This window comes from Bombyx mori, chromosome 14, assembly GCF_030269925.1.
Source record: "Bombyx mori chromosome 14, ASM3026992v2".
NCBI classification, from domain to species: Eukaryota; Metazoa; Arthropoda; class Insecta; order Lepidoptera; family Bombycidae; genus Bombyx; species Bombyx mori.
In genome coordinates, this window is record NC_085120.1 from 7,831,698 (window position 1) to 7,858,493 (window position 26,796).

Sequence of the window (26,796 nt, forward strand, 5' to 3'; positions counted from 1 at the left end):
ATTCAGATATCTCATTTCGTATAAATGATGCGCGCAAAACGACAGACTTCTATCCATTCACTTAACACAGTATTTTTATGGACCCCTCCCCTGTATCAGCCTAATGGGCCTTCGAGATTCTACGAAGCACTATTCTTGCTAGGTAGGACCAGTGCTAGCACATTCTTTCAGGTTGAGCCTCTTCAGCTCACCTATAAGGTACAGAGTAGTTGGTATAGCCACTAGGGCTACCAGCGAATAGTTAGGGGAAACGAAATGCATATTTACGAATGTTTAATATCAAAATTTGTATTGTTACAGGCCTCACAAAATGATGGTGGAGCCCACCCGGTAAGTCGATACAAATGAATGATACTCAGTTATATTATTTACTAGCGGCCCGCTCCGGCTCCACTCGGGTCTTTAACAATAATTTCAACGATATTTGACGTTGTTTTATTTTTTAAAATAAACGAACACTGATTGCGGCATAACTATAATAGTTAGACATATGCTGTCGCGACACTTTTTGTCGAAGTCAAGTGTACAAAGTCGTAGTACATTATTTTATTCTATCATCAATAGTTTTCGCAGGGCACGCGACGTAAAGAATATTTTAGGTAATTTTTTTACACCTTGGGCTACTTTATTGGAGTTTTAGTAAGGATCCCTATTTTTTTCAAAAAAGATTATAGCCTATGTCACTCGGGAATAGTGTAGCTTCAAAACAGTGAAAAAAAATTTCAAATCGGTTCAGTAGTTTCGGAGTCTATTCAATACAAACAAACAAACAAATCTTTCCTCTTTATAATATTTGTATAGAAGTATAGATATAGGTAACGAGACTTTCAAAATACAAAATATTGATGCTATTTTTTTTGTTGTTCTTAACAAATACATAAAAAACGTTTTATCCATAATTTAAATCTGCGATGTATTTATTCTCTTCTCCATCGTTCACTCACTGTTGAGGATCGCGACCACGTGCTACTTCCCTCCATACTGTTGGGTCAAGAGTGGCATGGTTCATATGGTATAGTCTACCACCAACCGCTTTCTTAACCAGATCTGACCATCTAGCTGGTGTTTTGCCAACGGCGCGTTTGCCTTCTATGCAACCTAACATTATGAGCCTCTCTTATAATTCATGTCTGGGAGGAGAACGCATGATTTGTCCGAAGAAGCTCATAACACGTTCTTTGCAGATAGCCTTTTTGGATGTTTAGCTCTATTAAAATTTATAAATAACTGAAAATAAAACAGTGCAATTTTCTCCTCTGTGTCAAGAACAAGTTTGTCAACCGTTTATTTTTTGTTGTGATTGATATACTAATGTTGCTATACACTATTCACTATGAATTAAAATAATAATAATAACAAAACAAAATGTAATGGTATTAAATGGACCCAAATAAGGAGATGTGTGTCAGTATTATCGACGAATTTCAATCATTCGGCAAACACCACTAACTACATATTATACTATAATAAATGAATTACTTCATAAACCTGGTAATGTAATAACAAAAAAGGATGCACGTCTAATTTAATGACGTCATCGCCAGTTCAATGTGGACGTGCGAGAGAGATAACTAGATTTCTCCCAATACGCATCCTTTAATTTAGAGATTCCTTATAATTTCTGTTGCATTTAAAAGTAAAATTTCACGTTGTTCTGGTCAGTAAGATTTTTATTTAATATTGTTTCTTTTTGGGTATACAAAATAAAACAGTGGAGATATCCCCATTCTGATTTCCCATACATCTGTTGTTTTCGTGGTGGATGGTAATGAAAATTGGGCAGTATTTTCTTAATTTTAGACGATCAGTAGTAATGGCTAAAAAAAAAAGATTGAAATCATAATCGCTACATAGGTAAAAATGTTCGCAGCCACATTTATAAATAATTAGGCATCGAGAAAAAAAATCTGTGATGCGATCAAGGCTTGCACAGTCTCGTTTATCTGGTTTTTTTTTTAAATAGTTACATCAACAAGATAAGACGGATATTTTGTAACACTTCTATCGCATTCTTTGCTACAATACAGAGAACGTTTGTGGATACTGTTCGTTTTATAAACTTGCCTGATTTAGTTACCGGTTCGAAAGTTGAAATAGTCCTTAAAACGTTGGAATAAAGGCTTTTATTTGTATTTTGATTCTAGGAGTATATATGATTTCAAGCGATTATCTTTGCTCGTGGATATTGACAATACCAGGGGAATTTTTGGAGGGAACGCGAGGAGTCAAGTTGTGTGATTTGTTTTATTTTGTCTATTTAGTGTTTCTTCAGGTTTAAATGTGTAATAACGGTGGTTTATATTAACTGCTTAATATCTGTGAAGGTGTACAAATGTGGGAAAATGAAACGAAGCCGCTGGACGTAACTTCACGGGAACCTCCAAAAAGTCCACTGAAAAAATCTCAGTAAATGACCACCATTTTACTGAGATTATATTTCATCCCATATCTTCTCATTTCATTTTATCTAATTTCATCCCAGTTGATTAATGTCTCAAATTAATCATATTCATTTCATTTCATTTCACTTAATATTATCATTTTTCATAAAAATAAGAATATAAATTAAAATAAAACATGACTTAAAGGTCATAGTTACCAGATCATAAAATCCCTTTAAAAAAAAACAATACCAGGGGTACAGCTAAGTAGTCAGGATGAAGGTGGCTCTAATCGGAATGGTGGGATGAGATGAAAGAAAGTTTGACATTTCAAACGACTTGTCCAGAGCACTCCCCGTGGAACTTACGGTATAAAATCCTGCGCCGCGGGCTCTTCCTATATTTAGAGGTTCCGAACCAATCCTTTATGATATCGATCTCCAGTTTCAAGTTGTGCTGTGGCCCTTGGGCCCGACAATCAGTTAACATTCCATCGACCGTGAACTCGTCTGCCCCTCTACTCCAATAAAGAGAGTGAAATTATGTTACGTCGTAATAATAAAATCCTGAAACACGGTCATTAACAAAGTCATAATTTGCTTACAGAGTGTGAGCAAGCCAACAAAAGCCGAACTGTAAATTTATACTTTTTAAACGGTTTGCGGAGCACACGAAACCTAATATACGCTAGAAATGGTTTTAAAGTTTTTTCTTCGGTTTTCGCTTTCGATTTTTTTTTCTACCTAAGCTGATAGCCTTGAGAGGCTATTTCAGCTTCACCCTAACGTGTAGGTGAGCTCACGGGCCTCAAACCGGAGCGTTGCTAACACTGTCCCTAGCAAGAGCAGAGCTTCGCAGAATCTACCACCGCATCGGAAACGCGACCCACTTAGAAGATTCAGAGAGAAACTCAGTGGGCTGTGTCTGTGGGGTCGGTTATTTAGACATTATATAAATACTTTGTTTTTTTTTTTTATATCAATTAAATGTTACCCGCGGCTTCGGTCGTATGAACAAGGAAAGTGTCAATGAACTTTTCTAAAGTGTTACGTAATTTTTCCAAAGATATTAAAACAGTTTCCCGTGGGAGTGAAATGTTTTTTCGAGATAAAATATAGTCTATATCGCTCTGCTGACCTAAAAATATCACTGTAAAAGAATCGTGTCAATCCGTTGCTTTGTCTCTAAATTAAAGAAGGACAAACAAACACATAAACTAAGAAATAAACACGCTTTCGCGCTTATTATAATAGAATGGATGGTGGAAACGGAAGATTATGGTGCGCGGAACAAGGCTGAGCAATGAGATGCTTAAGAATGCTCAATAAAAATGAGATATTTGTAAATTTATTGATTACCTCGATCTTTGAATTTTCCCTTTTCAATTATGTTAAAGGCTATAATTTCCTTTCAACTTTTACTGTATATACGTGTATAAATATTATTTGTTTGTTATTAATACCAACAATCAAGACAAGACTGTCTACACTCTGCTTTCGCCGCGCTCGAGTACTTAGGTCATATTGCTTGGAAAACACCCGATAGGCTAGAGCAGGGATTCCCAAACTTATTTTGTTTACTGCCCACTTTGAGAATAAATTATTTTTTAGCGTCCCCACTCTATCACCTACTTCAAGACCACTATAGCGAGAGCTCAGTCGGTATCTAAGAGTCCTCTTAGATAAAATTACAAATCGCCCCTAAGCTTCTACACAGTGCCCCCAATTTTTTTTCTGGATCTCTTACCGCCCCCTTTAAGCCTGCAGCGCCCACAAGGGGGCGTTATCGCCCACTTTGGGAAAGGCTGGCCTAGAGAGACTATTCATGACAGGGAAGATCGAGGGAAAGAGACCGCGCGGGCGCAGTCCGACAAGGTGGTTCAACCAAATCCGCACCACACTAGAGATCTCATTCCACGAAGCCCTTCATGGGGCCAATGATCGGAGGCGCTGGAGGGACATTACAATAGGTAAAATCTTGTCGAAATATGATGGTCGCGACCCTTAGTAGTTAGGAAATGACGTTAGGAGGAGTCACGTCACTACGGATCCTCCCGATCCATTAACGGTGCTTTTAGGTACCACAAGCACTGGTCACCGTCCTCGTCGAACCCGTCGCTTGTGCCGTAGGGCTCGACGATCGAATTAACACATAGACACAGCCCACTGGGTTTTTCGCTGGATCTTCTCAGTGGGTCCCGTTCCCGATCCGGTGGTAGATTCTGCGAAGCACTGCTCTTGCTAAGGTCAGTGTTAGCAACACACCCGGTTTGAGCGCCGTGAGCTCACCTACACGTCAAGGAGAAGCAGATATAGCCTCTCAAAGCTAGGTAGGAAAAAAAGGAGGAGAAAATAAACTGCATATATAAATACGTACTGGTAATAGATTGTAGGACTGTAAGCGAAGACTGAGTGTGTAATTGAATCACGACAAACGGATTAAATATGTTACAACATGCGTGTATGGGTATGCCCTACATGTACTACGTATGCATAATATGTATATTTGAATGTTAGTGAGTTATGCGCGCCAAATATTCGATTCAGTTTTCACTGTTCTTTATTTATTTAAATTATTTTAATCGAACGAAGCACGTTTTTAACGATGTAGCCCTTAAGTGGTTAAGTTCGCAATTAAACGAATTTTACATACGTATTTGCATTCATTAATATACTTACTCACTGGTGGTAGTAGGACCTCTTGTGAGTCCGCACGGGTAGGTACCACCACCCCGCCTATTTCTGCCGTGAAGCAGTAATGCGTTTCGGTTTGAAGGGTGGGGTAGCCGTTGTAACTATACTGAGACCTTAGAACTTATATCTCAAGGTTGGTGGCGCATTTACATTGTAGATGTCTATGGGCTCCAGTAACCACTTAACACCAGGTGGGCTGCGAGCTCGTCCACCCAACTAAGCAATAAAATAAAATAAAAAAAACTTTCCGCTTTTTATTTATATATCAATGTTTTGATTGCGAAAAGTCATAATGGAAAAGATAAACACGATAAAATATATTTAATATTAAACATCAGACGAGCGTGCTGAAAGCGCCTTGTCGCGTGATAAGCGGCCCCGCAAGATTAAATAAAATACAAGTTATAAAGTTAGACAGAGACGGACAAGCGAGACGCTTAAAACGTTTTAATATAGAGAGAGATGGAGAATGTCGAGCGTGTGCCGCTTTCGAAGTCGGCCGTGACCTGTGAAAGTAAACACCAAACATCATAGAGCTTAGTTTAATTTTTTTTTAAAATAATCAAACGTAAATTACACTACACACATACATGAATGGCGCATTTTATTTCTGTCACATTCAAATAGATATATATTGTATTAGCGACCCGCTCTCGCTTCGCTTCGGAAACATTAAATTTTATTATTGAATATGTAGTTGAGTCCCGCGATATTACCCGCGGTTATTGTCGTATCGCGGGTGACGCCGCAGAGCGAAGCTAGTCTAAAAAAGTAGCCTAAGTTACTCCTTATATCATCAGCTACCTGTCAGTGAAAGTCCCGTCGTCCCGCCGTTCCAGAGACTAGCTGGAACAAACAGACAGACAGACAGACAAAAAAATATATGTATTCATAATAATATGCATGTAGTAAAAAGAGGTTATTTCAATATTACAAACAGACACTCTAATTTTATTTAAATTAGCGATGTTTCGATTCAGTATCAACGCAGAATTTGAAATAGTACCCCAATCTTTCAGTAGATAGAGCTAGTTGACATTGACATTATTAAGGTTAAAAAAAAATTGTAAGTTTTCGAATCTATCAACTGTCGTATTTTTGTACCCTATCTGGCCAGTGTCATTAATACCTACCGATAAAAGCTAATAAGATACAAAATAAACCAACAGACATAGCCCACTGAGTTTCCCGCCGGATCTTCAGTGGGCAGTGATTTCGAATATATTTTTTTATTGCCTTTGTAGGCAGACGAGCATACTGCACCCTGATGGTAAGTAGTCACCGTCGCTCATGGACGTCAGCAATGCCAGGGGCAGAGCCAAGCCGCTGTCTACCAAATCCGGTAGTAGATTCAGTGCTGCTCTTGCTGGGGCTAGTGTTAGAAATTCTCTCAGGTTGAGCCCCGTAAGCTCGCCTGTCAGCCCGGAGAAGCTGGAATAGTCCCTTGAGGCTACCAGCGATTAGGAAAAAACCATATTATGAAATACATTCTTCAATGATTTCTTCAACAATATTATATTATGTAGAACAATAAACAAGGGGCCTATTCTGGGTAGAGTTCACAAGAAAAAGGTGCATCTGATCAATCACGTCATCTTCATTTTTTCGTCTCGTTTTCATTCGCCATTTTTTGTCTCGTTCACTTTTATTGATTTAGTGCTATGCGAGAAAGAGACAATCTTCATAGTTGACCTCAAAGTGCTCGTGCGGTTTCGATACCGTTGCTCTTTGTGTATTATTACTTCATTCATTCGGGTAGTTTGATTTTAAATAAACAAACTATTTCCGAAGATTTTGTAATAATTTAAAGACCTAATATATTGTTATATTATAATTAAAACATGTCATTTCATAAATAATTCGCCAGGTCAACCAGGTTACATTTAAATTTCAAATTTAGTTAATTTTCAAATTATGAAATATTTTTTTAGTCGTATTCAACATTCAAATGAGCTTTAAAAAAACGAAACTAGTGTAACCATCGCTGCGATGAACGTTAAATTTTTATTAATAAAACATTTGTTTCTGGAAGATTCGCGCGGTTAATTCATTATATAAACATCTGGTCCGACTAACTCTGTGGTGCAGTACTTAGCGCCTCTGACTGTTGCACCCGAGGGTCGTGGGTTCGATTCCCACATCGGGCAAACATTCGTGTGATTAACAGGTTTGTTTGCTCTTTTTTTGGGTGCTTATTATCTGAATACATATTTATTTAAACGTATATAAGTATGTATGTCAATCACTGGTTCCTATAACACAGGAAATCCTAATTTGGGGTCGGATAACGGTGCGTGATTGGTTCCCAATCATTTATTTGATTTAGTGGTATAGTATAATCAAAAAAATCCCGATAATGCCAATAATATACCTAATTGAGATAGTTTGGACTCGGCCGCATAAATCCATCGACCATTAATAAACAAACGGACACACCAGACAAATATTTATTTATTTTTGTTTAAAATATAATGTATTTTTTTTTTCTTAATAAAATATATATTTTATTATGAATAGGAGACATAAATTTTTAATCCGAAGGACGCGATATTAATTCTAATTTTTGATGTTTTTGATTCTAGATTTATTTGAATCGTTTAGTTTTATTTTAAATTAATTCTAAATAATGTAAAATAATTTAAAATAATTTTATATTAAATTACTTCGGAGTTCTCCTAAGCTAAAAGTCAACTTAATATAGCATATTACAGGTATTGTGACGTCACGTAAATATTGTTTAAGAGACAGTCGTTATCTGCGTGGATGGTCGTGCATTACTTTCAAATTTAGTTTTCTAATAAAGCATTTAAATATAGTAATTTTATTTTTAATACGATTGACTAGTTCGACGAGAACAGTGGTCGGTGCTTGGGGTGCTTAATAGCACCGAGAATGAATCGGGAGGATCCGATAGTAACACCTTTGGGCGACATCAGCTTTGCGTTGCATTCGAAGAGGATTCTCTTCTAATACTGCGTGTAGATGGCGTTAGAAACACGGGGCGCAAAATACAATGTTTTTAAGATCGTATATCTAAATTTTTAACAACAATAAAAACTTAATTGTCATGTTCATTGATTATGGATGATAGTTAAAATATTTCTTTGACTTAAGAAATTGGATTTTTTTTTGTGATTATCCTGATACTTTATTTATTTCATTTTGCATATTTTTTATCTCTTATCATAATCGACAATGAATTCCCTTCAAAATCTTTAGAATATTATTTCTCTACAATTCGTGTACTCTGTGTTTCATCTATATATTAATACGTGAAGTAAAAACTTTGTATCCCTTTTTACGAATATTGCGCAGACAGAGGAGTATGAAATTTCCCACACTTATAGAGAATATAGAGAAGGAGTGCACAATGCAAATATTTTTTAAAAATAATGCATAAATTATACATTAAATCAATAAAGAAAACATTACACACACTGCTATGTATTTGACAGACACACATAATATGTATATGTACTCTTTGTTTATTGTCAAACTTTAGTTAAAGCTTAAAGTCTGTGATCAAATTGAAAATAGGTTAATATTGTTTATCATTAACATTATTTGTCTATAATGTAGTCTTGGCGAAATCTGTGCCTATAGAAGTATAATAAGTCATTGACAATATAACCCTAATAATGTTCAAACTTATAATCTCAATTAATTAAAGTCGATTTTCGACTACTGCGGGACCACTAGTCGACTTAATTTGGTTTTAACGACCCGAGTGTGGCTTGTGACGTCTAATGACGTTTATTAATGAGACGCTCTCTGCAACTACTGGTCGTGAAAGTGCCGACTATAAATAGGACTCGTTTGTGGCCCAGAGCACGCATCACCGGCTCGCCGGTACAATATGATTTGAATTAAAATATATGTTTCATCTGTTTTTACTTTATTTTATTGCTTAGTTGGGTGGACGAGCTCACAGCCCACCTGGTGTTAAGTGGTTACTGGAGCCCATAGACATATACAACGTTAATGCGCCACCCACCTTGAGATATAAGTTCTAAGGTCTCAAGTATAGTTACAACGGCTGCCCCACCCTTCAAACCGAAACGCATTACTGCTTCACGGCAGAAATAGGCAGGGTGGTGGTACCTAGCCGTGCGGACTCACAAGAGGTCCTACCACCACTGATTACGCAAATTATAATTTTGCGGGTTTGATTTTTATTACACGATGTTATCCTTTCACCGTGAAAGTCAATCTTGAACATTTTTTAAGTACGTATTTCATTAGAAAAATTGGTACCCGCCTGCGGGATCCGAACACCGGTGCATCGCTACATACGAATGCACCGGACGTCTTAACCTGTAGGCCACGACGACTTGCATTAATTGAAAATAAAAAAGTTACAGATTTCGCATGGTAAATTATCTTGTGGTAAAGGTGTTCTTAAAATTTTAATTGCGACTCGTGAACAATCCGTGAAAAGAGCATCGTTGGTTTTAGTTGTCTGATGTCTATGAGCTCCTAAAACAGTTTGAGAGCAGATGAGCTCTTCTATGCGAATAACAAAGTAGCTATTGCGGTTTATGGACATCATTATTGACCAGCGTCAAAACCGAACCGTCGCCTACCTATCAATTCTAATAGTTTTCCACAATACTAAATATTTAAAACAACCGACGCGGATAGATTTAACGGCCGTCTGGTGTAGTGGTAAGTGACATGGTCACTACACAAGGGGTCGCGGGCTCGAATCCCGCCAAGGGAGGATATTTGTATGATAAATATAAATATGTCTTTTCCAGGGTTATGGATGTATATTAAATATATGTGTGTGTATAATAAAAATATTACATTTATTTCCGTTATCTGGTACCTGTAACACAAGTTCTTTACGAACTTATCACGGGACCAGTTAACGTGGCGTGATTGTTAGTAAATATTTATTTATTTATTATTTATTTATTATTATAGATACCTTTAATCAAATATTCAACTGTATTTACCATCAATAAATTAAGTTAAAGAAACACTGCACTAATAATCTCTTTAAGAAAAAAACTCCTGAACCAACATGAATTGTGTTATTATGAACTTTTAACCACAAGCTATCGTTATTTGTTCTACACAGAAAATATGTATATTATGACTCATTACAAAACTTCACACTGAACAATGCAGTGCAGTATTAAATTCGATAATTTCAACAGCTGGTTGGTATTCTTTTGTCTAACGGTCGCATGACACATAATTAGAACGGAGGTAAACTACAATAAAAAAATATATCGACACAGGTACATTAACGAGTTGAATAAGGACGTGCTCATTGAAACCTGACCAATAAATAAGCTGCGATGGATGTAATTAGATGTGTGATGTAGTCGTCGTGGCCTAAAGGATAAGACGTCCGATGCATTCGTATGTAGCGATGCATCGGTGTTCGAATTCCGCAGGCGGGTACCAATTTTTCTAATGAAATACGTACTCAACAAATGTTCACGATTGACTTCCACGGTGAAGGAATAACATCGTGTAATAAAAACCAAACCAGCAAAATTATAATTTGCGTAATCACTGGTGGTAGGACCTCTTGTGAGTCCGCACGGGTAGGTACCACCACCCCGCCTATTTCCGCCGTGAAGCAGTAATGCGTTTCGGTTCGAAGGGTGGGGTAGCCGTTGTAACTATACTGAGACCTTAGAACTTATATCTCGAGGTGGGTGGCGCATTTACGTTGTAGATGTCTATGGGTTCCAGTAACCACTTAACACCAGGTGGGCTGTGAGCTCATCCATCCATCTAAGCAATAAAAAAAAAATAAAAAAAACGTGCAAAAGCAATTGCAATCGATTACCAAAGTTTATAATAAAAAGCATTTTTAAGTCTTATTAATGACCCAAACGTTCTCTTCTGTTCCGGCTAATGGAAATTAATGTTTTTGAAAAAATAAACAAAAAAAAATACTGACGGCTCACAGCATATTTGAGTGATTGAACGTAGCGTCTTACCTATAAAGCCATAAACGCTTTAGTAATTAAAACGAAGCTTTATAACGATTGAAGGAAATTTTTGTTTATTTTAATTTATTTAGTAAAATAAAATATTAAATACATTTAACGGTTGTTTATTTTCTTTTTGTTTTTTGCAAAATTAATAAACATTAGCTTCTAAAGTATATTTATTCTGTTGTGAGTAATAACTTGATAACGGTACGGGGAAATAACAAAGTTATTATCTATCTTCATTGAAAATAAACGATAAATATTAGGATAGTAGTTCCAAAGAAAATATTAATGAGGTATTCTTAAAAAGAGATAATTATCTTTAATTTTACTTACCTGATTTCAGTTATTTGATATTCCAATTTCGAGTTGAAAGATGGGGCAGCCTTAGTACTATAAAATTGAGACTTAAAACTCATGTCTCAAGGTGGGTGGCGGCATTTACGTTGTCTATGCCTATAGGCTCCGGTAGCTAATAAATACAAGAAGGGCCGTTAGCTCGACCGTAAAAATGAAAAGAATCGCGCTAACGATATTTTCAAGGTAATCCTGCATACATATATATATATATATATATTATTGGTTAGATGGGTGGACGAGCTCACAGCCCACTTGGTGTTAAGTGGTTACTGGAGCCCATAGACATCTGCAACGTAAATGCGCCACCCACCTTGAGATATAAGGTCTCAGTATAGTTACAACGGCTAATATATGGCAACGGTTAATATATATGTACAAGATCCGAACAATAACATTTGGATCGTAGGTCTACCGAAAAAAGCAGCCGTTTGATGAAAACCCTTGTTTCCTATCTCCCTGAGTAGAAAAGTCCTGTTCTTCGCATCTATAGTTCCATCTGGTTTTTCCTTTGCTTACCTAATGTTTAGAAAAACAACAATAATGTACACTTTAATTTTATATTGTAAGTAATTTGCATGTTTAGATGATAGACCAAGTTATGATTGTTTTTTAAATCACCAATTAATTGTATTATTATATTATTTTGATTCATATGGCTTATGATATTTGGCTTATATTATTTTGATTGATAAAAATAACAATATTCAGAAGTTACTGTATATAGTTCTCCGAACTCCTTTGTTTGAAGTGTGAATATTCAATGATATTTTCCTCGTAACAGTCCATACTATTTCACTGGCGGCCTCCAGGATAAATTCGGATAATCTCATTCATTTCTCAGCGGTCGGTTCTCGGCAGTCGTCATACTATATAGGCGGTTGGAGGTTCCTCGCGCTTGGTTTAATGATTCGCGGTAAACAATGAAACGATACTTGAATAAATATATAATTTAAAAATTAAACTTGAAAACAACGATAGCTACGTGACAATTAAGGGTTTCTCGTATCAGTCCGTGACAATTTTGGTCCTAACGTGTTCAATGCGATTTCACATATTGCTCATTTATTTGTGTATTGATTAGGAAACTCTTTGTAATGAAGCTTATCAATGGCATTTGTCATAAACGAGAGATATCTCTTACTTATACAAGATATACTTGTTTGGAATAGTCGAAGGACTGTTTAGATAGCTTGAACTAACAGTGTTTTGTATTCAGATCTTCTTCCCAGTGGAGACTTTGGAATTGATAAGTAAATCTTTTATAACACTCACAGAAATTGTCAACTGCGTCAATTGGAAAATGCTGAATTTCATCAAATTCACATGGTATGCGATTTCAAATACTAGAGGGGACATTGAATTGAACACAATTAAAATACTAGACTAGTTTGTGCAGTGCGTACTGGTGGTAGGACCACTTGTGAGTCCGCACGGGTTGGTACCACCACCCTGCCTATTTCTGCCGTGAAGCAGTAATGCGTTTCGGTTTGAAGGGCGGGGCAACCGTTGTAACTATATTGAGACCTTATAACTTATATCTCAAGGTGGGTGGCGGCATTTACGTTGTAGATGTCTATGGGCTCCGGTAACCACTTAACACCAGGTGGGCTGTGAGCTCGTCCACCCATCAAAGCAATAAAAAAAAGTGTCGTGTAGTGAGTGGAATAATAAACATTACTAGATGATGACCGAGCTTTGCTCGGTTTTTTTTTTGATAACGCCATCTTGTTGTGTCTTTAAAGCGGTTAGTTGCCCTCAATTAAGAAAAATAGTATTATTAATCGCCAATAGATGTCGGGAAGAGTTGATCATTGAAAACACGAATAAAACAACATTTTCTGAAAATAAATCGTAGCTAGATCGATTTATCGCCCCGAAATCCCCTGTATACTAAATTTTATAAAAATCGTTGGAGCCGTTTCCGAGATTCAGATTATAAATATATATATATGTACATACAAGAATTGCTCGTTTAAAGGTATAAGATTTTTTACCGTTTGCAGCACCGTCTTTTTTTTTAAATCTTATCAAGCTCCCTGACAATTGACTTCGTAATGAGCTCGAAAATAAAGCATTTTTAATGCACTTTCGATTATAATTCAGTTCATATTTGTTTTGTCATTAATTGGCACATTTAGGTCGAACTAACATCAACGCAACATGTTAGCGATTCATAACTCGCCCACGTTTTCTTCGCTGTCTAGAATAAGCACTTTTAATATTCTAATTTAATAAGCTAAGACTGTGTTATACATTAACGGCCTGAATAAATGAAATAGTCGGAAGAAAAAACCTTAGCGAAAAGCTTTCTGCATTCGTAGTTCCTAGGAAACGATTTTGTTATTTTGCATTGATTATTTACTGATAATCGAGTGCCGGCTATATTCACCGCTGGGTACTAACGAAGGATAAAATAGTATGGTGAGTGGTCTGCTTCGCTCAAGGCTATCAGCAATGTCAGGGCCACAGCCGTTCTGGTTGCAGTGTTGACCGCGGTAACCGCCTTACCTCATCCGGGCTCTGACCTCCGAGGGGAAAGGACGCTTGGGCGAAGAGTACATGGGAGTCGTTGAGTGGGTAGGGCCCTGAAAACATATTTGGGCCCGGGGTCTCGCAGTCGCGGATCAGTCCCACATACCCCGCGCGCCCCTTAGGCGCGGGGACCTTGTAGGAGGTTCGACCCCGGCCAGAAAAAAAAAGGGTCACAGCCGTTGTCTACAGTTACTGAATCTACCCCGTTTTTTATTGTCCTTGATGTCAGACGAGCATACGGCCCACATGACGGTGAGTAGTTACCGTCGCCCATGGACTTCAAAAATACCAGGGAGAGAGCCAAGCCGCTGCTTACCGTTCAATATTTGTTTGAATGTCAAACGATAGTTACTCATTTAATTTATTAAATAAAGTCTGAAACTGCAGAATAATCTCTTATTATGTTTATAATGACGTGGAGGCAGACAGATGATGTCAACTGGCGACTGCATGTTATCTTCCTCAAATATTAGTTCGACCGACCGCACTCGCAATATAATACTGTTTATTATACTACAAAAGACCTTGAAAGAATATTGACTTATAAGTTATTAGATGTCAAGGTTTATTTTATTTTTTACGGTAAAGGAATAAACGGCAAACACGATGTGAAACGGTATTAGTAGGTTCAGGACCTTGCCACTGCGTACTGACAAATACCTACTCTATTATTTTTATTTTATACTCTCAGTCTATTGAAATGCCCAAAAAGTTTTTTTTTCAAAGACAAAGGGAATCTTAGTTCTGACACCTTACACGTACCGAAAACGTTTTTTTTTTTTTATAAAAAACTGTATACCGTATACCTCTTGTGAGTCCGCGTGGGTAGGTACCACCACCCCGCCTATTTCTGCCGTGAAGCAGTAATGCGTTTCGGTTTGAAGGGTGGGGTAGCCGTTGTAACTATACTGAGACCTTAGAACTTACATCTCAAGGTGGGTGGCGCATTTACGTCGTGGATGTCTATGGGCTCCAGTAACCACTTAGCACCAGGTGGGCTGTGAACTCGTCTACCCATATGAGCAATAAAAAAAATAACTATAAAATAATTTAACAAAAGGTTAGATCGCAAATTCGAGATTGAGTCATGTCTTTCGGTTTTTCTGAAAGAATGTAAGTCAGTGCGTAAGTAAAGTGTGTTCAGGAGAGCTCAACATCGACACTGTTTTGATTTTGGATTCGACGATGTGGCGTATGTGAGTATTCTCTATTCACAGTAGAGCTAAGGTCATTTCACTATCATCCATACCTAAGTACATGATTTTGGCTCGAGATTGAATGATTCATGTCAAAGAAATGACTCCCAATGACGAACCCTTGAAGGAATTCATGACTAGCGAACGAAAAGAATGCCGCCGTGAATTGCTGTCTAGTGTGCGTGAACAAGACGGCCACTGTGCGACAGAGAAGGACGATTTACGAGCAATATTAAGATGTTACAAAATCCACTGTATTTGGGAAGAATCATTATGGTCATAATAAAATGAACTTAGAATGCAGTTTGTTGAGTTACATTTAAGATGTACTAAATGTACATAAATCTATACTAATATTATAAAGAGGAAAGATTTATTTGTTTGTTTGTATTGAATAGGCTCCGAAACTACTGAACCGATTTGAAAAATTATTTCTCTGTTTGGAAGCTACACTATCCCCGAGTGACATAGGCTATATTCTTTTTCAAAAAAATTTCGGATCCTTACTAAAACTCCAATAATGTTACGAAAATTACAAAAATAATAATAAAAAAATAGATAAAAACAAATATTATTTAAATAAAAATAAAAGTTCTTTAAAATGATAATTATTATTCAAACTACCTTTATAATTTTCTATTTTTAGGAACCTGACGCAAATATAAGGGTTAATGTGTGTGTATTATATTTTTTTATCGGCACCAGAGTTTGTTTTGTTAGGTATATTATTTTACTTGTATGTCTGATATTAGTGCTCATTTTTCCGTCATTTTACGAATGCTCGGTATTTACCGCGAAAACAATCAAGCATCCGGATTATTATTATTTTTCTTCTATTGTGTAATGCGTGTAAAGTGGTTATCGAAAACCATGAAATAGCGTGAATGCCTTAACTCATCTTGAAACAGTCGAAATTGTATTGTGTGATGGTTGCTCAAACTGAAACGCGAGATACAGCATTAGGCAGAGTGGGAATACCTACCTACTTCTAGTGATATGATGAGAATGACTGGTAAACACAGAGGGCTCAAATCACACGCCGCCCCCAATTAAATTTGATGGAAACTAGGCGTGTGTGACTGTGTCTGAAAATTAACATTAGCTCAAGGTTGACCAGCCCAATGAATTCGTATCGAGTATGTGCCGATGTTCGAATCCCGCGGGTAGGTGCCAATTGTTTAAATGAAATACGTATTTAACACATGTTCACGAATTACTTCCACGATGAAGGAATAACACTGTGCAATAAAAATCAATTGTACCATCAACTAATTTTTTTTTCCTACCTAAGCTTGCCTAAGATAGCCTTGAGAGGCTATTTCAGCGTAACCTTAACTAGTAGGGGAGCTCATGGGGCTCAAACCGGAGTGATGCTAACACTACCCTAGCAAGGGCAGTGCTTCGCAGAATTCGCAGAAATCGGAAACGCGGAAACGCGACCCACATAGAAGATCGGGCGAGAAACTCAGTGGGCTGTGTCTGTGGGTTAACAACTAATAGTATATCAACTGTTGTATGATAAAACTCTGACTAACTTATGTCTCAAGGTGGACAGCGGTATTAATGTTGTTGATGTCTATACTACAGACCATATGGTCCACTGGACCACGGCCCAGCTTCTGCTTACCAGATCCTATAGACTCTATAGGACTCTATAGACTCTATAGAAGCAGAAGCTGGGCCGTGAGCTCCTCCACCCATTTAAGTAATAAAAAAAAGAAAAACGAATAGCCGTCAGAACATCATCATTGTAGTAGGATCCCTTGACTGCAAATATACAACTCCGGTAAATAACCGTCCACGCCTGTTTTAAGTTCGTCTTAGCAAAAACTTTAATATACAGATTATGCTCGGAAGGTTTACATAATTACAATTAAAATTCAATGTCAACACGTTGCCTAACATTACCTTGACAATGACAGCTGATGCTGACACTAAACACTTGACATGAGGTTTTTGTCACGAATTAGTTATTCATATTATACAGTTATTACGTAGATAGGTACCATGTTTCGCGGTTTTTTGCGTATTGAAGTGGAAACAAAAACATTAAACTATTTACATTTCTTTGTGGTATTTACTCGATGGGAAACTATCAATTTTCGGGAAAATACAAGTACATCAATGAAACTTTAACATAGAAATTACAATACCCTTAAAGTTTATAGCATCAAAAATATCCGAATGAACTGGATGCCACTATGATAAACCGATAAACCATACTCATTTGTAAGGATTTTTTTTAAGGACATGATTAATCGAATAATATATTAATATGTATGCTTCGACTTCTTCGGGTAGTGTAACTCCAAACATTTTCGTTAAATTTCGTAGTCTAATTCTAGGAGTTTTCCGTCAGTTCGTTGACTATTAGTCAACTCCGTAGCAAGCAATGAACTAATTATACCTTAGACAAAGAATCAACAGGTCGCCCTCAAGGAAGCCTAACGGATGTGAATGGATTTTTCATGTTACCAAATCTGTTTGGTTTTCCGTTTCGACTGTGGCGCTTTTATTGATTTATTTGACAAGGTGTTCTTCCGTGATTCATTATTCTCCTGCCCTTCTCCCACTCACCTGGTGTTGGCGCAACATGTTTTCTCCTTCCATAATCCTCTATCATATACCATTTCTTCGCTCACTCCCCTCTTACACATATCGTCTTTCACGCAATCCATTCATTTCTTGTTAGGTCTACCTTTTCCTCTTCCGTGTTTATGTGATGTAATTGACCAAATGTTTTGGGAAATATTAGCCGCATTACGTTATCGCGCTCGCTAAGCAATGGTCTCCGATTTGATTTAAACTTATTTATTCTTCAGCGGAGACTTGTCTCTTAGTGACGTGCGACATGGCGTTATCGGCATGTGATTGTAACACTCTCTTATCGCCTGTGCTTATCGATGTCCGTTGTATTGGTGAAATTTAATCGAATAGATAACGCTGTGTGGTAGAAGTATTATCTTTAAACGTAGGTGCTGCTCCTAGACGCTTTCTTTTCTTCCTTTCTTTTCATTCAAGATAGATTTTGCAATAAGCATTGGATTTGCTGTGTCGCTGTTATTTCTGATTTCTATGACACCCATTTTCAAAGTTCTCCATGCTACCTATGCATTTATTTGGTTTTATAGCATAGACGTGTGAACGAGCTCACACGACCACTTGGTGTTAAGTGGTTAATGGAGCCCATTAACGTCTCGACGTACTGTCACCTACCTTGAAATTTTACGTCTAAGTCCCAATCGCATGGTATCTCGTTCTCATAACTTAATGATTCAGGGTGGTGTATACGTACCCGTTCGCACCCACAAGATGCTTGACAATCTATAAAAAATATCTATAAACACTAAAAACTTCTAGCCTATAAACCGATGCCATAATTTTGTTTATCTAAAATTACATTCATCTCCAAGATCCACTTATATAAGCAGAAGTTGGAAGAGTACAAAACTAAAACTAAACAACTCGAATCTAAGTAACGTAATCTCTCTGTTTTACGGTTGCAGCTTAAACTTTGGTAACTAGACCCAAAATATTTCAAATGCACCGTAAGAAAAGTCAGAAATAAAACAACTACTAACGCTTTTGAAGTTTTTTCAGCGAATGGATTGAATGATTACGGTTTTCCTTCTTAAGCCTACGAATTTTTTTTTTATTGCTTAGATGGGTGGACGAGCTCACAGCGCACCTGGTGGTAAGTGGTTACTGGAGCCCATAGACATCTACAACGTAAATGCGCCACCCACCAGTGCACAGAATATACATATGCATTACTTACCTTAAATAGGAAATTAGAATACCAAAATACTGCTAACTATTTCATACCCTTTAAGACAATATAGACAAACCCAGATAATATTTAAATTAATGTCGATTATATTAAGTAATTGGTTTGTATAAAATAATAAAAGTTCAATGAGGGAAATAACCCATAGACACAGCCCACTTAGTCTCACGCCGGCTCTTCCCAGTGGATCGCGAGATTCCGATCCGGTGGCAGATTCTGTGAAGCACTGCTCTCTCTGGGGTTGGTGTTAGCAACTTCTCTTAAGTTAAGCCCGTGAGCTCCCCTACCCGTCCGGCCGTAGCTGGAATAGCCCCTAGACTAAAAGCTGATATACAGTAAAATTAATAAAAATTGATTTCATTACTTTTTATGTCCAAAAAGGTTTTGTACAAAATTTTTAGTATAATAGGATGATATAGCATCAGGGTAGCCAGATATTCTTTTTCCGAAGTAGCCAAGTTACGGGGCTGTGTTTCTTATGACCGTAATGTGGCGCTAGTAGTATAATAGGTACTTCAAGTAAGCGCCAATGTTTAAATGAAAAATACGTGTACATATTTTTTTTTCTTTTATTTAAAATTTAAATAATATTAATAATAATTTTACTTGTCAATTTTTAATAACAATTTAAGATTTAAATACATTTATTTATTCATAGATTTTACTTTTGAAATAGAATTATTATTATTCAAACGATCAAAAAAAATTAATATTATTTAAATAATAACAACATTTTAATGTATTTGTTTTATTTAAAAAAGTTTAAAAATAAACAACACTTATAATTAATCAATATTAAATATTTCATTTATTGAGCATAGTGTAATGTTAGTCTAGATTAAAAGTACTGATAAATAATTGAAATAAAATTTTATATATTAAATATACTGTCAACACAGCCATGTTATTACATGTATTGCCTTGAATTTTTTGAAGAAAAAAGTACCTATGGTTAACCCATACAAAATATTCGAAGAATTCGATCAGAAATCGATTCGAAGATCAAATTTGGCAATAAATGTTATCTTCACCATCATCAGCATCTCTGATTAAATCAATAGATTCCACTAAGATATCAGCAGTTTCAACTATATTAGCTTCAACAGTATTCTTAGCAGATACTTCATACATTTTACTATTAAATAGTTTCAGCATATTGTGTTCCGGTTGTAAGTAATTTGAAAATTACTAAAATAGCCACTTTGGCTATCAGTAGCCAAACGATAAAATGATGTCGCCTGATTAGCTGTTTAGGAGCCACAATGGCGAGAAATCGCCACATCTGACAACCCTGCATAGCATGTTTATCATCATAAATAAAATCACTTTTATGGTTTAATCTCGAGTTTTTTTCCGTCGTTATACTATTTCCGACGACTGCGAATACTTTACAGTTTTCGTGGTCTCGTCCGAGATTAAATCGTTTAAGTGGTTTTAGTTGTATCTACGCTCATTATTAGCACTGTGTCAGAATTAAACGGTGCTTTAAGTATATCTATACATGTTTATTCAGTATCACAGTATTCCTTCGTACTGAAATGTATTGGAGTGTTCGCTCGCTGGCGTCTCGGGGATATTTCTTTTTTTTGCTTAGCCGCGTCTCGACGTCGGTCGTCGCGACGTAGCTCAGCCGTATTCCAACTTATTTGCCGCAATCGCTGCCTTCCACGAGCTCTTTTACAGTGAAACTACTCACTTTAAAAGGATTTTGTATCGGAAAATGCACATTTTGTAATAAAACTTAGCTTCTTATGAACTTACCGAGATACTTTGTCAGGCTCTCGAAGGAATAAAGTAGTATGCCTAACAAAAATATTAAATAATACGTAAATTGCGTTTAAAACGATTTTAGAATGTTCTCGAGTTCGATCTTAATCGTTTGTATTATTAACCAAATTACAACATAAATAATCTATACTAATATATAAATCTATACTGATTTTTACTGATGTTCCGTTGTAACTACTGAACCATGCATCGGATTGACTTGAAACTTAGTATCCATGTAGAAAATACACGTACTTAATGAATAGGCTAATATTTATATGAGTGTTGGACTCCCTACACCAGTTGCGGGAGCGTTAATGATGAGAATCTTTGCTTGAGAAGTAATAATGTTAATTTTAAATTCCCAGCAAAGCGGACGGGTACAGCTAGTAAATATATAAAAGTATACAAACACACAAAATATAGTCTCATCAAAACATTTAATAACCATAACGATCTCTTAATCGTTTTCGAATGCAATATAAAAATAAAAAACGTTAAAAGGATTCCCGAAGTCGTTTGGACATTAGATCGAAATGCTTACGTTGAATGCCTGCTGGTAGATCACCCAATCCTGCCTCCGGGCTACAGGTATTTCAATTATCCGTGGTTCTGCCGTTCCCTGCTCGTCCGCTTTCATAGTTGCTCGTGGAATCGATTCCCAGACATTCCTCGTTCCGAATAGATCCTCCTCCTTCGCGTAATCTCGCGTTTGTGCGATGTTCAATCAAAATAACTTTTGTGTCTCTCACTGCTTTGCTTTATTCATTTCGAATTGAATGCTTTGTATTCTTCTTATTGAGTATTTAAAGATTATAAATTTAACTTTGAAATGTAATTAGATAAATATATTCTTTTTTATTTTGCAAAGTTTGAAATGTTTTCCGTAAAACGTTAATGCTAATTATAGATTAACTAGCGACCCGCCCTCGCTTCGCTTCGGAAACTGTAATTTATTATTGATTTCTCTACTATTTAATGAATGTCATTATACCTATAAACCTTCCTCGTCAATCACTCTATCTATTAAAAAAAACCACATCAAAATCCGTTGCGTAGTTTTAAAGATTTAAGCATACCTACATAGGGACAGACAGATATAGGCACAGAGAAAGCGACTTTGTTTTATACTGTGATTTGTTTGATTTAATTCCAATTTGGTGGAATATAATCATAGTTTTATAATGACTTTTAAAGTTTTGAGATAAGTAAATGTGAAATAAATGTTGAATCTATCTTATCTATTTTAATAAATATGTTTGTATAGATTGCAGATTCTTATAAAGAAACGTAAAAGCGTGTATTACTAAATAGATACAATCATGCTATGTAATAATATAATTTACAAATTACGGTAATATAGTGTACTAGCACTTACATGGCCGATTTTCGTGAAATATCTCATATTCAAAAGTCTGATTGGACTTAAAATTGGTATTGAAGCTAATGTAAAATGAACTCATCATCGAATTAGCAGATATATATATTCATTGTTAGTTTAGCGCATTCACCATTCCGACAGGAGCCCTCTTCTTCGATATAGCGAAGGCGTTCGACAAAGTCTGGCACAACGGTTTGATATACAAACTGTATAACATGGGAGTGCTGACAGACTCGTGCTCATCATACGAGACTACTTGTCGAACCGTTCGTTCCGATATCGAGTCGAGGGAACGCGTTCCCGGCCCCGTCACGTCACAGCCGGAGTCCCGCAAGGCTCCGCCCTCTCCCCGTTACTATTTAGTTTGTATATCAATGATATACCCCGGTCTCCGGAGACCCATCTGGCGCTCTTCGCCGATGACACCGCCATCTACTACTCGTGTAGGAAGAAGGCGTTGCTTCATCGACGACTTCAGACCGCAGCTACCACCATGGGACAGTGGTTCCGGAAGTGGCGCATCGACATCAACCCCACGAAAAGCACAGCGGTGCTCTTCAAAAGGGGTCGCCCTCCGAACACCACGCTGAGCATCCCTCTCCCGACTAGGCGCGTCAACACCCCCGCCCCCGCCGTTCGCCCAATCACGATGTTCGACCAGCCCATACCGTGGGCCCCGAAGGTCAAGTACTTAGGCGTCACCCTCGACAGTAGGATGACATTCCGCCCCCACATTAAGACGGTACGCGACCGTGCCGCCTTCATTCTAGGACGTCTCTACCCGATGATATGTAGGCGAAGTAAAATGTCCCTTAGAAATAAGGTGACACTCTACAAAACTTGCATACGCCCCGTCATGACCTATGCAAGTGTAGTGTTCGCTCACGCGGCCCGCATACAGTTAAAATCCTTCCAAATCATTCAATCCCGTTTTTGCAGAATAGCCGTCGGAGCCCCGTGGTTCGTCAGGAATGTCGACCTCCATGACGACCTGGACTTAGAGTCCATCAGTAAGTATCTGCAGTCGGCGTCCATGCGCCACTTCGATAAAGCGGCACGACACGAGAACCCTCTCATCGTGGCCGCCGGTAACTACATTCCCGATCCTGCGGACAGAATGGAAAGCAGTCGACGTCGCCCAAAACACGTCATCTCGGATCCTCCCGATCCACTAACGGTGCTTTTAGGTACTTCAAGCACCGGTCACCGTTCTCGTCGAACCCGTCGCTTGCGACGAAGGGCTCGACGAGTAAATTAACTCTCAGACACAGCCCACTGAGTTTCTCGCCGGATCTTCTCAGTGGGTCGCGTTTCCGATCCGGTGGTAGATTCTGCGAAGCACGGCTCTTGCTAGGGTTCGTGTTAGCAACATCGTCAGGTTTGAGCCCCGTGAGCTCACCTACTAAAGTTAGGGTTACGCTGACATAGCTTCTCAAGGCTATCAGCTTAGGTAGGAAAAAAAAAAAAAAGCGCAATCAGATCTGTGAAGAAACTAAGAGTATTAATATTTTTAATATTAAAATTGCAGATCTATGTGAGCACATTTCAACGTACAAACATGACAGTTATAAAGCAACAAGTCCTTTATGTCACATTTGTGGCGACGTTTTGCTACGTCCTAGTTGGGGGAGGGGGAGCGGGGGGTGTATACGTTCGGGTGGCTTAGGGGGAAGTTGCGCGGGGGTGATGCGTCTCGCGCTCGTACTATCAGTGTGTATTAATACGTGAAGCAAAACTTTGTACCCCTTTTTACGAAAATTGCGCGGACGGAGGAGTATGAAATTTCCCACACTTATACAGAATATAGAGTTAGTGCACAATGCTAATACTTTTTTTAAAGAATGCATAAAAAAAATACTTTAAACCAATAAAGAAAACATTACACAACTAACATGTATTTAACACACACACACACGCATACTATTTTGTTTATTGTTATAGTCTGTGGTCGAGTTGAGACTAGATTGATATTGATTTATTTAATATTATTTGTCTATATAGCAAAATCTGTGATTATAGAAGTAGTCTTTGACAATAGAACCATAATAATGTTCAAACATATAATTTAAATTAATAATAATTATAGTCGAATTTCGATTACCGGGCGACCACTAGTATCCATAATTATTTCATACTTTGTATTTCGCGTTCACGACACGGGGAAGCAATCGGTCGCCATAGTGCTTTTCCGTGTGACCGAATGTGGGGTTGCTGTATTTTCTTTGACTCTTAATAATAAATGCGCCCTTTCCTAAACGAGGTTTTTTTTGTTCATATTTACACAATATACTCCAATTATGAATTTAATTAGAGCTAGATTATTTAATCGAATATTTAAACCAAACAAATGTGTAATTTTTTTCATAACTTATGCTAACGTATTAAGGTCGATAATTTATAAGTAGTGTAAATATTATATATAAATTATTTTCTTCAATCGTTTTAATGTTAGTTACAATTCAGTGTCAGCGGCAATCAATTGAAATAAAAATTACTTCTCAAACAATTTTTATGTTCATTACATTACATAAATTAACTTGGTATTTCTGTTTCGATTCGGGACGTCTTCTTGTTAATAAAACGTAAACATTTTTCTTCTTTCTTCTATTGTAAATGTTTATCGCATTTGTAATCAGATATTCAACATTTTAAGTTAATTTCTTTTATAAATTGTATACAATTTTTGAAAATTATTCTTTTCTTAGTAGACTATAAAAAATTTTTTATTCTTTTCTAAATACATTTAAACAGGAGACAGTCAGGATCACGAAAATAGTTTTCACACTTATAAATCGCAGTAAGATTTAACAGCAAAAAAAAACACGACATTCAAGAGGCAATCTGACACTTTTTTGTCCAATCAAAAAAAAAAACTGTCGTAAAGTATGAACAACATGAATAGCCCTGCTGCACCCTTAGTTCATTGTTAAAGTACGTCCCTGTACCGGTCTCATTTGAAACCTCGTCGCCGGCGATAACGAGCCGCAGATAAGGACAGGGACAGGACAGCGACGAATGTTTTGAACTCATCGACTCCGCTAATGACATAGAATTTAACATCTCGCTCATTTATATTAACGTTGATTCGCTCTCATTGTGTTCGCGTATTGTCAACGTTTTTTTTTATGACGGGGTGTGTAGTTTATAAGAAATCAAAACATTTTTTATTTATTTAGGCAAAATAAAAACATTTACTACAATCTCAAACATGAATCAATTTGTATTTGAAAAGGGTTTTTTTCCCGTTTGCGTTTCGGTTTGAAGGGCGGGGCAGCTACTTGAGACCTTAGAACTTATATCTCAAGGTGGGTGGCGCATTTACGCTGTAGACGTCTATGGGCTCCAGTAACCACTTAACACCAGGTGAGCTGTGAGTTCGTCCACCCATCTAAGCAATATAAAAAAATACACAATGTTGATTCCCTGTGATCTGTGTGAATGCGGATCGAAGTGAGTTGCCCAGACTCGGACAAACATCGCATCTACTTGTATATATGTATATATACAACCGATGTAATTACATTAAGGTTCAACTGTGTCTCGTGGACTAGGTAGAAACCTTGTTTCGCCTCTCCACCGGTTGCCGTTAAGTTTGCATGTTTAATAAGGATCCTCCTGAAATCCTATGTAGCTGCGAAATGTCTGATCGGATGTTGCCGGTCGTGTTATTTGTTTGCGTTAAATGTTGACATCATCAATTGTTTCTTCTGCATTCGTGATGGAGTCATTCGTTTTCGTCTATATAAATACGAACTTGACCTATCTATATGTAGGATTGGTAAGAACCGGAACGTATGAATAGAATGTGAAATGGAGCGTTAAGATGTGAGTGAGAGAAAACAGAAAGAAAGGGAGAAGAGATTGACAAACAGAATGACAGAGAAAAGGAAGATGGCGAAGACGGTTAAAAAATGAGCAAGGCGTAATAAAAGTGTTAATTAAACTTTAATTATTATTATAACAGAAGATTTTGGAACAGTGTAATTAATAATAATATTAATAACCTATTCTTCATATATATTACAATGTATTTTATAGATAGGTCAAGTTCGTCTATATGTTAAGATATTTTTCGTTGCCAAAAACGTAAGTTTTTAAACGCTGAAATTTTAAGAATATTAAAAAACCAAACGCTGGCAAATCAAAATCCTTGGAATTTTTAATGGTACCAAGGCTCGTTATGAGCAAGTGCAGGCAAGTCACGCGAGCCAGGCTCCGTAGAAAGTGCGATCCGATATGTAAGGTACGTTCCCCTTGCGGCCCTAAAGTTTTCCCCTCCACTCCCCCGGGGATCATTCGCCTGTTTCCGCGCTAACTCTGCTCGCCAATCAAGCGCTCCACTTGTCATACCAAATTTGGGTCACTATGAATCATTTATCTTTGTTTAATTTATTCAACATTAAAAACAATACATGTGTTCGCCGAAGCAAGATCATCATCGCTTAATACCTTTTTTTTTGCCATAAACGATACGATCTCAGTGGAATAATTTCAGCTGAAGACAGCAGTAGAACATGTGCTAATTGATGTCAGCGTTTATTTTCGCACACTATATAATAAACGTTACGTAGAGAACATCGTGCTAATTACATACTTTGATGTTGATTAAAACCACAATATTGGTTACTTCGATCTAGTTGCTACGTTTTTTGATTACGTGCCACGAATGAGTATGAAATACTCTTTGTGTATAGCGGAGATAGCGCCAGTCTCAAAGCTCAATGAACAGAAATAACACGGTTTCT

General features: G+C 37.1%; 1 protein-coding gene across 5 annotated transcripts in view; it reads left to right on the forward strand.

The window, feature by feature from the left end:
* Positions 1-26,796, forward strand: part of LOC119629496 (AF4/FMR2 family member 3) — a 317,469-nt gene that overhangs the window by 115,130 nt on the left and 175,543 nt on the right. For 4 of the 5 annotated variants that reach the window (XM_062672111.1, XM_062672112.1, XM_038015465.1 and 1 more), the window contains exon 2: positions 301-330. The exons of the other annotated variant lie outside the window; for it this stretch is intronic. In XM_062672111.1, coding sequence (XP_062528095.1) covers positions 301-330 — 30 coding nt within the window. The remainder of the gene's footprint in view (positions 1-300; positions 331-26,796) is intronic. 5 annotated transcript variants of the gene reach the window in all.